Below are 18,041 nucleotides of genomic sequence, written 5' to 3'. Positions count from 1 at the left end.
GCCACCCCAGCAGGCTCCCCAAATCTTTCTCTTGGATTTCCTCTAAAAATGTCTGATGGGATTCTCCTGTAAATTTCTGGAATTTCTCCTAGGACTCCTCCGAAAATTGCTCCGGTTATCCTTTTAGGGATTTTCCCAAGGATTCCTCAAATAATTTCTCTCGGAATACTCTTAGAAATTCTCTCTCTCGCTGAGAATTCTCAAGCACTTCTAGATGGTATTTCTGCAGTTCTTGCTCTTGGGAATCCTCCTGAAGTATTTCTAGCAGGAATTGCTTGAAGAATTCCAGCAACACTTCTTGTAGGACTCCCACCACGAAAGCCTAAAAAAAAAACCACAGTACCATTTCAGGGCCACTTTCAACAGAAATTGTCAAAGAAATTTGAAGACGATTTCTAGAATACGAAGGGAAATTCATAGAAAAATCAATAGAGGAATTCGGCACAAAATCCCTGGGTGAGTTTGTGAAGAAATTATTATGCAGGCAAAGAAAGCCCTTCAATTAATAACTGTGGAAATGCTCAAAGAAAACTAAGTTGAAGAGAGACAGGCCAAATTCCAATGGAAACGTAGATCCATAAAAAAAGAAGATAAAAAGAAATGTGATTGGTGTAATTATTCAATATATTTTGCTGAAATTCCTAGACACAATCAAGAGGATCTTTTCTGTAGAATAAAGATTCCAGAAGTGCCTGCTGAAACCAGAAATTCCTTCAAGGACTAATCATGGATTTTTGTTTCAATTATAATTTTCACAAGAAACAACACTATAAAATTCCCATTCCTCCATGAACTTTTATTTTCATTTTTCATTTTGCAGCAGTTGGTGGGGCAATAATAGCGCAAGTCAATCCAAAGCCGATGTTCAAGGAGGGATAATGGCCGTAATAGTCCGTGCGGACCAAAACTCCAAATGTACCGTGATCCATCTTACACTCAATAAACGAAGTTCTATAACAGAAATATTTTGGAACTAGGTGAAAAACCTAGCAAATTAGACGACCTAGTAAAAACCATTTTTTCATGTTTTGTGTTTTACTGAGAATATGAAGAAATTCTGGAAATATCTAATCTAACAATCGCCCAAGATCTTTTCAATGATTAAAAGCAGAAATGAAACCCAACGCGAACCAACTAATTACTAGTAACTAGAAATCATATTTAAGCAACAAAAGTAAAAAAAAAAAAACAAATAAAACAACCAAAAATCTTTACAACTATTGCAACAGTTTCGTTCTTTATTCGACTACCTATAAAAATATAGCTTACAATGCTCTTTTACTTCAAGTTTCTGTTTCATACAAAGGGAAAACCGGTGTTACACAATATGCTAGTTATCTTCCAGCTTATTCTTTCTGTTTTCGCGCACGCGAAAATGGATCGATTGATACCAGAGGAATAAAACTCTTACAAATAAAACAAAAAAATAATAATATTAATGAAACATCGATCCTCCAGGATTCCTCCTACATATTGCATTCATGCGTTCCTTTTTGTTTTTGTGGTATGTCGTCGCGCCTATCACTGTTCTGTTCCATTTTTTCGTTTATAAATAAATTAGGCTATAATAAATCGTGTTGCATGTAGTTTCCGAAAGTGTTCGCACCTTGTTGGCTGATGGCCGTCGAAGACCGGTTGTTCGAAAGAAGAAAAACGTTTGCTTGGAAAGCAAGATTTTCAGGGGGTAAATATTTGCACGTCCTAAGGTCCAGTTTTGTTTCATGTCGTCGTCCTGATTTTTATGATATTGTGCCATTTTTATCGGTTTCGGTAAGGTGATATGGAAAGATGGGAAATAAATTCTGACGAAAGAGAAACCGAAGACTACAGTTGGTCACGGTATTGCACCACGAAGCTGTTCGCTTTTCCTCTACTAACTATCAAATACAAGTTTGGCAAAAATATATATACGCATATAGCGGGATTCGTGGGCTGTTGGCGTCTAATTTGGCTGATTGGAAAAGAAAGCGATCTAGAGATAAATAGGAAAATAAACAGCGAAAAACCACGAAGAGGAGAAAAAGTACACTTCTCAAGATACACAATAATAGGTATATACCACCGCGAGGAGAAAACTCAACTTTTCCATCCTGGTAAGATATCCTCCATGCACATCCGTCCTTATTCCGCAACACCGTTTCGCTTCGAGGGCGGCACCAGATGCGATGGCAGCGACACCGGCAGTTCGTTGCCGTCCATTTTCACGTTGATTAAATGCATCGCCAGGGCGAACTCTTCGATGTCGAGGAAACCGTCCTGGTCGTAATCGGACAGTTTCCAGATTTTACTCAGCACATTGTTGGGCAGTTTGGACTTGATCAGTTCGGATTTAGCCGCTAAAAATGAAATAATCGTGAAGCAATGTGTTAATTGAGCACTAGCTAACACTGACAACTAATAATCGCGGTCAAACTTACCAGCACCGGAAATCTTTCCATCTATGGGTCTCAGCGATTCGAAAATCGGGTCGGTACGCTCACGATCACGATTGCAAATCCAGTCCACCTCGCCACAGCCGGCATCGATGCCTTCTCCCTTACGGTAGCCGAATGGTGACACCACATCTTCCACTCCGTCGAATGCTCCACCTGTGTTAGATATGGAAAGGAAACAACAAACACATTATAGTAACTTTAATATAGGCCTATTAGGTTGAATAAATATCCATTTATACAATTTTAAACTATTTTGACTTTTTGATATGTGATTTTCAGTAAGGCATCGTACACAAATTACGTAACGCTATAGGGGGAGGGGGGGAGTCTAGCTTAGCGTTACAAGCCATACAAAATATTTTTGGTTTTCATACAAAAAGCGTTACAAGGGGGGAGGGGGGGGGGGGGGAGTCTGAAATCGCCGATTTTAGCGTTACGTAATTTGTGTACCATGCCTAATGGGACTTATATGTTTTACTGTGTGATACAGTCGACTCAACTCTTGGTTTACACGGCATTATTTTTAAAGATCAGAATAATTGAGAAATGTGAGTTAGGGAATTGTATGGCGGAGCAAGATCATTACTATAAATTTGGGCGTAAAATAAGCAATGACTTTCATTAGAATACTGTTTCGTAGTCGAATCTCAATCTTGACAAAATGAAATACAACGTTTCGGTCCAATTGGGACCTTCTTCAGGGACTAAATAGTTGCAGTTTCTTTTTGTTCAGTGTGGCTCGATAGAACTTGCACCTGTCGTGTGGATTGAATTTTCCCGCACAATCGTCATTAATCTGATAAACTCTCGGGGAAAACCCCGTCTTCAAAACTAGCACCTTGAAATTAGGTACTTAATCCGAGAGCAATCACCACTGCACTGCACTGTTAATCTACCAGCTCAACCCTACCCTACCCTCTATTTTCCTCAACTTGCTTCTGTCTATCAACTCTACTTAGCTTTTCTTTGTCAACGTATAATATTGGAGAACATGATAGAGAAATCTCTGGAAGGAATTCCTCGAGCAATTTCTCTGGAAAAAGCATCTCTACACTTAATCTGTGAGGGAAATACGGGAGAAATACCGGAAGAGTCCCAGGTGGAATCCCGAAATGAAGTCTGGATGGAATCACAGAAGAAATCTTAAAGGAATTTCAGAAGGAAGCCTTGAAAAAACTTTTGGGGAAATCCCAGGAGCAATCTTTGACGAAGTATCTGGAGAAAGCCTTAGAGGGATATTGGAAAGAATCCCTGATGAAAAAATTTCTGCAAAAATCTTGGAGGAATAATTTCTAGAAGGTTTAGTTGGAATCCCTGGAGAAGAGCCCCAAGTGGGAAATCTGTAGGAATCACGGTTTGAATGAGTCCCGGGAGGAATTCAGAGAGCAATCTGTGAAAAAAATTCTGGAAGGAGTCCTGGCAGGAATCATTGGATGAATCCCTGGAGGAGTCTTTGCAGGGAGAAAGCTTTGGGAAATTTTGGAAGTAATTTCGGCTGCACCTTGGCTGGAATCCCGGGAGGAGTCTTCAGAAGAACCCGAGAAAAATCTTGAAGAACGCCTTGGAGCAATCTTGGAAGGAGTTTCTGAAGGAAGAAACCTTGGGCCAAATCGCTAATGGAGTAATTTATGGAAACATTTTTTGTCGGTTTCTTCGAAGGAGTCCGGGAAAACCCCTTGAAAGAATCTTTAAATTAATCCAGAGATGACTTCCAGCCAAGATGCTCCCCATCCCGGAATAAATCCAAGAAGGAATTGAGAAAGTAATCTGTGCAGAAATTCTGGAGAAATACTGGAAGGATCCCTAGGAGGATTTCTGGGAAGAATCCCAGGAAGAGTCTTTGAAGGAATCACGGGAATAGACTTTGGAAAAATTCTGGCAGCATCTCGGCTCAAATCTCGGAAGGGATTTTCGGACGAATCCCGAGAGAAATCTTGAATAAATCCTTGGTGCAATCCTCGAAGAAATCCCGTAAGGAGTCTCTGAAGGAGAAAGCCTTGGAGAATCTTGGAACCAATCCTTGATGAAGTAATTTCTGGAAGAATTTTACTGTGGTGTCTTTTAAGGAGTCCCAGTTTGAATTCCGGGAAAAATCCTAGATGGAATCTCTAAATTAATCCCGAGAAAACTCCCAGGTGGAGACCTGCGAGGTATCCAGAGAGCAATCTTCGAAGAAATTTTGGAGAAATACTGGAAGGAGTCCCAGACAAATCCCTGGGGTAATCTTTGAAGGAATCTCGGGAGAAAGCTTTGGAGTATTAGTAGAAGAAATCCCGGCAGTATTTTGACTGGAATCCTGGGAAAGATCTTTGGACAAATCCAGTTAGAAATCTTGGAGAAATTCTCGGAGCAATCCTTGAAGAACTCCCGGAAGGAGTCCCTGAAAGAAGATTCCCTGGAGGAATTTTGGGAGAAATCCTGGGAGAAAATCAGAGCAATCTCTGAAGAAATTCTAGAGAAATACTGTAAGAATTTCCAGAAGCATCCCCGGAGGAACCTTTGAAATAAACCCGGGATATAACTTTGAAAAAATCTTTGCAGCATCTTGGCTGGAATCCCGAAAGGATTCTTAAGACGTGTTCCGAGAGGAATCTTGGAGAAATCTTTAGAGCAATCCTTGAAGAAATCCCGGAAAGAGTCTTTGGACTCCCTGGAAATGGTGAGAGGAATGGATCAGTAAAACAACTAAAACGGCTGTTATAAAATAAAGAGATAACGCCACCGTAGCCTTGTGTGTTTGAGGTAATCGATTGCTGACACTGTGTTGCAGTCCATATACGGTGGCGCTTTTGTTTTGTAGCGGTGAGTAGCGGGAAAGTTGGTTTGAATAATTGATTCACAGCAATCTCAAAACAAATTCTGAAGAAATACTGTAAGGAATCCCAGAAGAATCCCTGAAGGAGTATTCGAAGAAATTCCGGGAGAAAGCATTGGAGAAACCTTAAAAAAATATTGGCAGTATCTTGGTTTGAATCCCGGGATGTTTCATCGGACGAATTCCGAAAGGAATCTTGGAGAAATTTTTAGAGAAATCCTTGAAGAAATCCCGGAAGGAGTCCCTGAAGGTGAAAGTTTTGGAGGAATCTTGGGACAAATCTGCGATGAACGAATTTTGGGAACCATTTTATTGTGGGTTTCTTTGAACAAGTCAAAGATTAAATTCCATGGAAAATCCTTGAAGGAATCTCTAAATTAATCCCAGGAAGACTCTCTGGAAGAATCGCATAAAAACTTCCTAAAAAAAATCCTGGGAGGAAATCGGAAAACAATCTTCGAAGGAATTTTTGGGAAATGTCATTTCGGGAAGAATCCTTGGAAGAATCCCAGGGGAATCACAGAAAGAGTCTCTCATGGAATGTCGAAGAAAATTCTTGGAGAAATCTCGGAGTGAATAATTCGTGACAGCAACTTGGATGGAATTCCGGGAAAAGTGTTTCGAGTGTAATCGTTGGAGGAAAACATGGAAGAATCTCGAGAAGAATTTTAGATAAATGCAAGCAAAAATCCCGTAAGAAAATCCAGTAAAAATCCCGGAAGGAACGTCTTAAAGGTTTTAAGCATCCCTGAAGTAGAAGAATCCATCAAGGATCAGGAGGAATCCCTGGAATAATGACAGCTTGGATACAATCCCGGAAGGAATCCCTGGAGGAATTCAGAAAGATTAGCATGGAGGAATCCCGGAAGAAATCCAAAGGAAACCCGGAAGAAATCTTTGAAGGGATGCTTGAAGGAATCCGCTAGTCGAAAGCTCCGATTTTCAACTAAATACACAGACATGTGTCCTGATCCTGGCCACCCCAAACTCCATGTCGTAACATAATCAATAGTGAAATAGTACTACGGACCTTTGGATGGGGAATGATGGAGAAAGATTTCCGTTTAAAAGTAAACGCAAAGTTGACATAAACATATTTTTCCGAAAGAGACATTATATTTAATTGCGTACAAGCCTCGAAGATATTTCGTTTTGAGTTGGAGCTCTTTGATGACGCATTCAGAATTTCAAAAGCAACCACTGAAGCAATACAGAAGCCGATTTTTGAAGGAGTTCTTGTGTATTTTCTAGTGGAATCTATTGCTCAATCCTTGGAAGAATCCCGGATAGAATCGTTCACCGAATGTTGGTAGAAATATCTGAAGCAAGTGAATCTTTCAAGGATCCCCTGAAGGAAGGTCTGGATGAATCCCTAGCAGCATCTTCGGTGGAATCCCAAGAGAAGTCCTGGGGGTAATAATTTTGAGAGGAATATCAAAGGAGCCCCTTGAGGAGACATGTGCATTGATAGATTGGTCAAATAAATTAAAGTCGAGTCAAGCAAGTACAAGACACTTAAAACGACCTTACAGTTGAGGTCGAAATACGTATCTGCCATAGGACGCAAACAAAAAACTGGAATCAAAAGTAATAGTATTTAACTCGATTTTCTTTAACTCACACACAACAGCCACAAATTGTGCCATTATTTCTAACACGAAATCTTTCAAGATACGATTCTTATTGTAGTCTTTTTGGCATATGGACACCGACACTTAAAAAGGGCTTAACTGCTTTTTGAAGCAATAACTTCTTTCATATTTGTGGATTGTATTTGGTGAAACAATTACTCTGTCTTTAATGCCTTCTTTTATATAAAACTCATAAAACTAGCTTTCCCGGCAAACGTTGTGTTGCCATTTGTGGTTGTGATGGTTGACAACTGTTGGGTTCATTGCAGCACGGCACTCTAGATTGGTTTTAATTCGATCATGTTGAGTTTCTTCCCAGCTTATAAAAACCAGTAACTTCACTATTTTCATACTTTTCTAAACAATTTTGATAACTTTTTATACATATAAACACAGCCACCATGAATACGAATCGAACCATGCAAGAGTCATCCTGATTGGTTCAGCCGTTCGTGAGTTTTGTTGCCTCAAAGGGATTTAAAACTCATTTTTATATATATAGATGTGACCTACAACTATGAAAGAAGACGATATTTCCAAAACCAGTTACGTTCTTTAGAAATTTTGATGCAGAGTCCAACGAAATATCGGCAATTGAAGTTATTTTTCACATTAGTCCCAAATAGCATAGCATAGCATAGCATAGCATAGCCGACCGTACACATCCTGGGGTGGCTGTCGATAGAGAAGTTTAATGCGCCAGAAAAGTTGCCTGGGACTTGACAAACCTTTCATTTAACGAACTCTCGACACCTGGCCAGGTCCTTACGATCAGCGGGGATGGGGAGGAAATGTTGATTAGATATCTACTCAGAATATGTCCAAGAACTTGGCCCACTTCATAGATATCTGGAGTTGGAAATTGGATAGGGTTTAATGGGGTGCTTTCCTTGGCGAAAAAGCGTACGAGAAATTGTCATGGTTTAATCATTTACCTGGTTACCACTGAAAAAGTAAAAATAAGCATTAATCATGTCGCACAAATTTCGTAGGTAGTACAGCCATAGACCACAGTTGTGAGGATTGCCTCCTTCCCGTCGGATATCAAAACACAAAGATTGGAGACTTCTCTCTGACTTCTCAACAAGACTGACGCAATCCTCCAACAGTCTAGAGTTGCCCTGGCCTCGTTCTTGCGACTGCTGAGGAATATGAAAGGATTAGTTAGACACCTAAAGAAAGGTGTAGAAAGTTCTACGACCTCTCAGGCCTAGGTGTCAAGGGGATATGAGTGTTGTTCTAGGTGTTGTTAGTGGAAGGGTACTCCAAAGGATGCGGTTGGTCAACGTTCAGGTACACCATTATTAGACTGCTCCGAAATAGTTATCTGCCCAATACGTCTTGGCTTCCTCGTCATCTTAATGGCATTTATTTGTATAACTTGATTTTTCGGTTGAGAATCTGAAATATTACATAGTATTAACATTGACGCCGAATAAGCTACATATTAGTGATACGCTCGCCACAGTTACATATTTTTATAATATAATTTGTATCATACAATAAAGTTACCTGAATCCGCTCGGTCCATTTCACATTAGTCCCAAATGGTGAAATAATTATTCATTAACAACCAATTAACAGACGTATTTTAGCCATATAGACAACTATGCCGAAAACAAAGAAATGTTTCTATGTCGACATTCGTTTATGTATTGAGTAACGGTAGAATTATAGTTTGTTTTTGGACCTGAAAATACACTCCAATATCTACATGAACTTGTGCAGGCACAAATGACTCAACGGTTTGCAATGCGCAAGCGATTGCAACCTGACGTAGTAGGCGCCATTCTCGCCTAAAACAGAAGATCGTCAACACTCACACACTGAACATGCCTGTTAGTCCTATAAGGGCACTGCACTGTTTTGATTTTGTATGGGATTTTGACGTTTCGTGGCCTTGTTGTTTACAAAATTTCTGTATGAGTGAAAGAGAAGGAGAGAATTTCATGCAGTGCCCTATAGACACTATAGCTACAATAGGTTCACCGAGATATGGTTGAACAATATGATTTCAGTTTGTTTCACCGCGAATTTAGCCAAGCGAATATGATGTAACGCAATCCATTGATATCATTGGAATAGTGACGTCATGCTCATTTGGCTACACAAACTGATAGTTCGTTTGGCTACATTTGTCTACGCCTCCACGAGCCCATGGCGTCTATAGTGTCTGTAGTTAGTCCTGAGCAGCTAACTCATTAGTTCCTTGTCCAAGTGTAGCTGATTTGGCGATACTGGAGTTGCAATCATTCAACAGCCCAGGAGTCTGATGAATGCACATAGATGGCATCCCTATCCCTCCTAATGGGAATGTTTGCAGTCAACATCAATTGGGTTCTCCCATTATCAATGCATTTGGGTTCCTCAAACAATATGCGGGAATCGAAACCATGACGTCATCGCACTCGGGAGGATGAATGCTATTTTTCACATCTTATTTTGAGTTCAAAGCTGTATTACCCAAAACCACGGTACTCTGATTTTTTTCATGAAGTAGCTGTCTGATACTGCAGCAACTATCTTTTAACAAAAAAAAAACATGTTTTAATTCAAGTCGTGCATTGGGATCATTATAATGCACGACGAAAGTTAAACGGGACCCAGGAACAAATTTGGTATTCAATACCAACACTAGTGCTAGTTTTCTCTGGGGATACCTAGGGATACCTAGCCCAATTAATCCAAATGTTATGCAATATTATTTCCTACTCAAAATTTCCCCACAAACCAAAAAGCACCTGATGATATGCGCCTACAAAAAGCCATAAATAATTAAAGATGCATTTAATAGCTGCAATAACAGAGAGCAGCTCAAATGGTGCGTATCATTTCCCTCCCCGTTCAATCGAGTACAGAGGGAAATCTCTACCGTATAGCATATGTTATTCACGTGCGGAAATCCAATTGCACCAAGTTCAATGATATCTACTGGCTACTGTGAACTGTGGACTGTGTGGTGCATACCTACCAACATACGCTCACGTGAGTGAAGGCGTACCCGTATACTGTAGGAGTTAAATTACGTTGATGACGGCACGTTTGGTTGTTGATGGCATGGTGCCAGCTTTCTGTTGTTACCGTTTACAAAGCTTCGTCAGACATAAATGTTTTGTTTGTTGCAAGTCAACACTACTGCCGTTGCCGCCGCCGCCGGTCACTTTCTGGCTTGATGCCGGCTGATGAGATTGAATAACTTCAACAGAAATCACAGCGTCGATAGTCAGTCTGGCTACACGGTGAGATTGTATGTAGATCGATTCAACATTGATTAAATCTATTTGTGTACTTCTATCAGAAAGGAGGCAAATGATGATATTTGAGTATAGCGACATTTGTGCAATTTAGACAAAGCATCATCTTTACTCTGGGGAGTGTGCTTCTTTTGAAACTAAAAAATGAACCACAATGCCTGAATTCATATGAGCCAATGCGGAAGAATGCGTCTTTAATCAATAAGAACACATTCTTTTTATTGTTACAAATATTTATTTTACTGGTACAAAAATGGAGGATGACGTGTCTTTGAAGCGTGCTTTCTGATACAAGACCTCTAGTACGATTCTTCAGGTTCTTGCCATGTAACTCCGATCCCAACCGCCCGGGATTCGAGCAACCTTAGGGATGATCGGGTAACCATCCCTAGTGGGAACTTTGGTCACACCTAGCACCCATATGCAGACAGGGACGGTAGGTTTAAATATTGGCAAACTTACTGGGCGCAGTGAATAATCGACGAGAGTAAACGAACCGATACAATGAACGATGACTCCAGCGACGAAGAGTAACTTGCGATTGGAAGCTCAGTAGTTATCAGTACGTGGAACTACAGATCACTCAATTCCATTGGGAGCACCCGCATACTTGCCGATATACTACAGCGTTTAGAGGTTATCATACAATCTTTGGCGACGAAGCCTAAACAAGGAAACCAAAGCAGTCCACAGGAGTCTAACCTGGGCCCATGTTAAAGCTAAAGCGAGCAGCTGCCCAGGATGTACCCAGGATACGTTGGTCATATGTACCCCCAGAGGTGTCACACGGATCATCTTCTTTCAGCATAACATTATCGTTACACCTGGAGATCAATACAAAAGACGGAATCCCTGACCAAGTCCTGAATGACTGACAGCACTTCTCCTAGCACAAAAATCGACTCTGACCACTACCTGGTGAGGTAAAAATTCGCCAAAAGCTCTCCGTCATTAAAACGTACGGTACCCTGAGGCAACGTTGCCGGACGAAGGCGAGCTTAATGAAGCATCTCTCGAGGATTTCTGGAGTACGATGAACGGAACCGAAGGAACACTTGGTTCGACGATAACTGTTGAGATTTTGGAAGAGAAACATGTTAGGGTAAGTGTGCCCATCGTTGTGGTATTAAGGTAAATTCATTTTAAAAACAATGATCGTACCATCTAATGAAGGGTTGCAAAACGTTAGTTGGTAGTTTTCTATCCAAATTTGCTTGGAAAAATATAAAAACTATCGTTTCTCTCTGTTTTCGATCATTAATCACTTACCACAACAATAGGCACACTGTTCCTATTATGGAGGTAAAATTTAATTTTGGTTCCTATTGTTGCGGTATCCCATTGAAATCATATGGGATACCGCAACATTAGGAACACTACCGCAACAATAGGAGCACAGCAGCAAAAAATTTAAGGAAAATATTTTTTTAAAATAGGTTTTTGGGCCAATCTTAAGCACACAAATGGTGCAATCTCATAATTTAAGCATAATACAGTCGACTCTCTACATGTCGATGTTCTACATCTCGATATCTTTCCCTATCTCGATGGTTTGATCGGTCCCTTCAATCTGCATACATTTTACCTCTCTGTATGTCGATATCTCCTTATCTTGACATCTCTCTATCTCGATGTGATCTCGTTCGTTTTTGTTCTAGATTATCTCTCCATATGTCGATATGCCCATATTCACAGGCTGCTAGATTTCATTTTGTGGGTGCAAACATTCTGGGAATGCGAAGTGTCATCTGTTTGTTGATGGTTTTTCCTAGTTACGGAGAGTTTTTCAATCTAGTGTGCATTACAAATTGGTTCTGCATTTCAATCTCTCCCTATCTCGATGGTCCCTTCAATATCGAGATGTAGAGAGTCGACTGTACATCTATTAAAAATGCCTTTTGGTAACATTTCAGTCGAAAAAGTGCTCAATTGCCACTACCGCAACATTAGGTACTACCACAACGAAGGGAACAATTACCCTACCAGTTTTATTTTTCTGTTACATGTTCGATTTTAGCTTGTGAATATTCTACTAATTTTGATGTGCATTTATAGGGTTCTTTTATCACTCAGGAGAAATATAGTCCTAGCAACCGGAGTGGTTGCATACATTAAGGTCATTTCTGGCGACAAATGACTGCAAGACAGGCAAACCGCTCCCTAGCAGGGACATCAAAATGCAGCCGTCTTTCATTAAAACTCGATTCGGGATGGCCAATTAGGGTTAGTTTTCCTAGACACAAATAAGCTATGAAAACAGAATAAATACTGTTAACAAACATGGAATCAGCCAAACAAAACACTGTTCCAGGATTGACTGATGGACCAAAACCAATAAATGAAACCTCGTCATCCTGTGATCGTAAATGGTTATTCCTTTGAGGATAACTGGCCACTTTTATGTTTTGTGTTGTAAGTTTGAATTCGTGATGATATATTTTAATGTGCATTTGTAGCGTTCTATTTATTTTCGCAAGGGAAAATATAATAGAGCATTTATAGGGTTTGGCACCCAACCTGGGCAATTAATTATTCAATTTATTTTTATTTGTAACAAACACGCAGCGAGGAGTCATGCGTTGGTCATGCTGCAGCATGAGACTCGACAGAACTTGAAACCATGTAAAGAACGCAGACCCACTTCTTCTGGGAGTGCCGCACCGGATATGGGAAACCGAACAACTATCGAAGGAGTGGCAGGAAGGGATCATTTATCCCATCTACAAGAAAGTTGACAAATTGGAATTTGACAACTTCCGAGCGATAACTATTCTTAATACCACTGTGCTCTCCTAGATCATCATCCGTCGACCGCTCCACGACGGACCAGAGTTTCACCGTGCAACAAATCCTCCAAAAATGCCGTGAATACCAGGCCCCAACGCTCCACCTGTTCAACAACTTCAAAGCGGTGTACGACAGTTGTCGACTGCACAGATCTATGAAAAATCGTAGACGAGAACGGCTTCTCCGGGAAGCTAACTAGACCGATCAGAACGACGATCGACGGTGTAACAAACTGCAGGGTTTCAAGCGATCGGGATGTATGAGAAGGTGATAGACTCTCATTTGGGTGATTCAAAAAGTCTCATTAAAGTGGTCAAAAAGTCCAATGGGCCCTCTTCTCAATTTTTAGCTAAATCCGTTAACATTTGGGCGGTATCCTTTATTCTTTAAAAGTTCCATAAGTTTTTCTTCTTCATGATATAAATATAAAAAAGTAATCTATGTTAAGAAAAGGGAAACCGTCCTTTTCAAATATCGAAAAGTTTTACGTGTTCAGCATGACCATGCTGGAGGTGCGGATTCAATTCCCGGTCGATCCAGGAACTTTTCGTAATGAAAGTCGCCTTAACTTCCTTGGGCATGAAGTATCTTCGTGCCTGCCACTCGATATACAAATGCAAAATGGTCATTGGCAAAGGAAGCTCTCAGTTATGGTATGTGGGGGCAAGATGGGTCAGGGGGCAAGATGGGTCAGTACCGTTTTCAATCGCACAATATATGTTTTGAATCTTTCAATAATTTTCCCAGATGAACGACGGGGATACACAAAAAAGTGGTATATTGTTTTGAAAATTCTTTACGTTCCTCGCACAGAAATAAATAAAATATTTTTTCGTTATACTCCTTATGCTATACATTCCATATAACTACGTGTATTGTGTAGACGGGGCAAGATGGGTCACCCTAATTTTTCGGTATGTTTGCACAGTTTTTGAAAATGTTTTATTTTTCATGGAAAGCCTATTCTGTGACCTACATTATCGAAGCGATGAGAGCACTGAAAATTTGAGAACATATTTTTTAAATTTTCCTTAAAAAATATAGGTTTTCAAAGTCCGTTTATGGCTACCCGAACAAAAATCTTCTAGTTCTGAGAATAATCTACCGATATGTTTCAACACTTTTTTCATGTAATCTGTACGTCTATGAAGCTTAGATGTATAGAGAAAAACTAGAAGATATAGTTTTTTTTTGTTGGAGGAAAATCGAGTTTTCTTATAGCTGACCCATCTTGCCCCCGTTAAAATGAGGTGGGGCAAGATGGGTCATGTTTTGAAAATTGTTTGTCAAGAAGCAGGCTTCAAACTTTATTACCTTTTTATACTCTTATATCATAGCTGACTAGTGTATCTGAGAGTCGTGGTAGAATACAGAGAAATGCGATTTATATTCAGAAAGTTATAGGGATCCATTTCTTAGGTGACCCATCCTGCCCCCACTTACCATACTAAATTTGAAAGTGCTCATAGAACCTGAGAAGCAGGCTTTGTTTCAATGGCAAAAAGAAGACCCCATGACCAATCGGCTTAGTGACCATTCGGCCTAGTGACCATTAGGCCTAATGGTCATTCGGCCTAATGACCTTCGGCTGAATGGCCTTCGGACGCATGGCCTGATACCGTTCCAGGGGCTTCAGAGGCTTTCCAGAGACTATCAAGGAGTGTCAGGGCATTGCACGGGTTTTCAGGGGTTTACTAGGAGTTTCATGAGTGTTCCAGAGGCGTTTCAGGAGTATTTCTGTGGATTTCAGGAACGTTTCAGGGATTTTCAAGGGGATTCAGGGCATTCCGGAAGTTCATCAGGGGGTTTCAGGGAGCTTCAGATGGGTCAAAGACGTTCCAAAAGGTTCCAAGTGGTTTCATGAGGTTTCAGGTGGCTGCAGGAGCGTTCTAAAAGGTTTTCAAGATATTTCAGGGGCGTTACAGGATGTTTTGGGCGGTTTCAGGGAGTTTTAGGCATTTCAGAGGTGCTTCAGGGAGTTTAAGGGGCGCACCAGATATTTTGAAGAGGTTTCAAGGGAGTCCAGGGGATTCGAAGGGCCTTTCAGGGGATTTCATGTGCATTTCAGGGGGTTTCAAATGAATTTCAGAAGGTTTCAGGGCATGTTAGGAGGTTCCAGGAGGCTCAAGAGGATGTCAGGGACATTTCAAGAAGAGTGCAAGCAGGCTCTATAAATTTTTTTTTTTTTTTTTTTTTTTTTTTTGCTAGGTTTCTAGCTGCACTCTGAATAGAGTTGAAACCTCTACACTAGACCCGAAGATAGAAAAGAGAACGTAATCTTTCAGAAGCAGTTTGCCAGCCGTACGCGGAAAATGATATCCATTAAGACACTGTTGCCTACTGACTCAGAAAGTTACGGTAGAAGGTTGGAAAGTTTTCAATTGGTCAGTCAGTCAGGATTTGCCTATATAGTGCTATGGTCACACGGTTTGTGTTTGTCTTCTTGTTTGATTTTGTGGTATGGTTCAATATGTTTTTCTTCTCGTTAAGTCAGTTGTCGTTTCATCGAATTAATCGAACCCTGTATGTTAAACTATAGTCGATCCATGTAACATGTAACTGAACTTCTGATATTTTTCTGTTGGTGTCATAATACCATCTAAGAGATAAACAAAAATACGCCAAGTTGGTCAGTTGATTTAAATAAAATTTTAAAATAGTAAAGATTGCATGTCAACTATTATGTATTCATCCTCCTACAAATACTATGAAAAATATTCAAATTTGTCCAATTGTCCTATCGGCCCTACATAAACCATGTCATTTTTTAAGCGTAGCCTAGAAATGTCAACCTAGTCATACACAAGTAACGTTGTTCAGTTAATAAAAAGAAGTCAGTTTTTTTTTTTAAATGTCACGTCGAACGCATTGACGTCAACAATGCGTTTAAGTGTTCGCACGTTAGCTTCGAATCTATCAGCACAATTAAGTGCTACAAATCTCCTTCCCACTATTAATTCTTCGGTCGATTTTAATTGCTTTATTTAAAGAAAATATGAACAACTGCCATTTTAAAAATTTGAAAAGGCGACTATGACATTAATAATTTACTAATCAAAATCAACCGAGAAACGTGGGAAATAGAGCCCAAACAACATTTTAAAATCAGCTGGCTGTAAAAGGTTCCAAAACCTGTCACAAATCCAATAATACTTTTATAAGGATTTGTAACGATCATCAAAACCTTCTCAAATCCAACCGACTTGGAACTATTGCTTGGGAATAGACTCTACTGAGCCCCGGCGGTTCCTCCTGTTTATCGAGCATGTCTGATGCATATGATCAGCCATACTCCATCTGCAGCAGCCGGTTCGTGATGAACCGTTGGAGGCGCATTAAAGTGTTAAAAAGGTGATATGTTTCACTAAAGAACACTACGTTACAATAATCAAAATGAAACTCCTTCACTTTAATACCGTCAACCCCTGCGAACTTGGCCAGGGTGCGAACTTGGCCAGGGGAGTGCAAGCAGGCTCTATAAATAAAAAGAAAATCGCGTTAAGTACTGTTCCTTTGAATTCCACTAAGAATTTGCATCCTTTGACAGATACGTATTTCGACCTCAACTGTAAGGTCGTCTTCAGTGTCTTGTACTTGACTCGACTTACACTGACACTGAAGACGACCTTACAGTTGAGGTCGAAATACGGATCTGTCAAAGGATGCAAATCCTTAGTGGAATTCGAAGGAACAGTACTTAACGCGATTTTCTTTTTATTTACAGATATTCCCCTAACAAGCCCAGGTTAATCATCATCAAGGCTCTATATAGTTTTTGGGGTTTTATGGGGTGTTTCATCGCTATTCCGGAAGACTTCAGGGGATCTTAGGGGGTTTAAGGAGCATTCCAGGGATTATCAAGGAGTGTCAGGGCATTGCACGGGGTGTCAGGGGTTTACAAAGGGTTTCATGAGTGTTCAAGAGGCGTTTCAGGGGTGTTTCTGTAAAAATCAGAAGAGCTCCAGATTTTTTAATGAGTTTCCAGGGATTTTCAAGGGGCTTCAGGGCATTCCAGAAGTTCATCAGGGGGCTTCAGGGAGCTTCTGATGGGTCAAAGACGTTCCAAAGGGTTTCAAGCGGTTTCATGGGGTTTCAGGTTGCTGCAAGAGCGTTCTAAGGGTTTTCAAGAGATTTCAGGGGCGTTACAGGGTGTTTCGGGCGGTTTCAGGGCGTTTCAGAGGTGCTTCAGAAAGTTGAAATTTCCCTGAAAGCTACATCCCCTCAATCCAACGGAAATCTTTTCTGAACCTTCCTGAAACACCCTGAAAAGCCTCGATACGCTTCTGAAACACCTCTTGAAAGCTCTCTGGAACCTCATGAACTTAAAAATGAAAATCTGGAATAATAGGTAGATTAAAATTTAAACTACAAGTGTGACCCATTCAACAATTAGCGAGAGCCAGCTGCTACTTGTTCTATTTTGTTTTCGAAATTGTAACCTTATCTTTTGCCGAAAGATGTATGTAATGCAGCGTCAATCTACAGGAACTATTTTAAAGTCTAATAAATCACAAGAGATGATAACTAAATTGATAACACTAAATTACAGGGTCTTCAGTTATCCTAGTGGTTAAGGCTATGGATCACCAACCCGGAGACGGCGGGTTCGATTCCCGTTCCAGTCGGGAAAATTTTCTCGACTCCCTGAGCATAGTGTATCATTGTGCTTGCCTCACAATATACAAATTCATGCAATATGGCAGGCAAAGAAAGTCCTTCAATTGTGGAGCGGACCTGGTGTGGTGGTTGAAGCACGTGACTATCACGCCAAGGACCTGGGATCGAATTCTACTCCCGACAAACTCACAAAATGTGAGTTCTTCCTTCGGAAGGGAAGCAAATCGTGGTTCACGAGAAGAGCTAGCCTAGGACTAGCAATCTCGTTAATACAGTTAAAAAAGGCCCTTCAATTAATAACCGTGGGAGTACTCAAAGAACACTAAGTTTTTTTTTTTTTTTATCTGTATTAACGAGATTTTTAGCCCTAGGCTAGTTCATCTCGGGACCCACGCTTTACTTCCCTTCCGAAGGAAGAACTCACATTTTGCGAGTTTGTCGGGAGTGGGATTCGATCCCAGGTCCTCGGCGTGATAGTCAAGTGTTCTAACCATCACACCAG

At 40.4% G+C, this 18,041-nt stretch overlaps 1 protein-coding gene across 2 annotated transcripts in view; it reads right to left on the bottom strand.

The window, feature by feature from the left end:
* Positions 1 to 1,208: 1,208 nt before the first annotated feature.
* Positions 1,209 to 18,041, bottom strand: part of LOC115253499 (EH domain-containing protein 3) — an 84,648-nt gene continuing 67,815 nt past the window's right edge. For both annotated transcript variants that reach the window (XM_029874333.2, XM_029874335.2), the window contains 2 exons: positions 2,418 to 2,588; positions 1,209 to 2,336 (listed from right to left, as the gene is read on the bottom strand). In XM_029874333.2, the coding sequence (XP_029730193.1) occupies positions 2,122 to 2,336; positions 2,418 to 2,588 (386 nt within the window). In that variant the 3' untranslated portion in view covers positions 1,209 to 2,121. The remainder of the gene's footprint in view (positions 2,337 to 2,417; positions 2,589 to 18,041) is intronic.

The sequence above is a fragment of the Aedes albopictus genome, chromosome 1 (assembly GCF_035046485.1).
Source record: "Aedes albopictus strain Foshan chromosome 1, AalbF5, whole genome shotgun sequence".
Taxonomy (NCBI): domain Eukaryota; kingdom Metazoa; phylum Arthropoda; class Insecta; order Diptera; family Culicidae; genus Aedes; species Aedes albopictus.
Note: the sequence above shows the minus strand (reverse complement) of the source record. Positions and strands in the feature narration are given on the sequence as shown.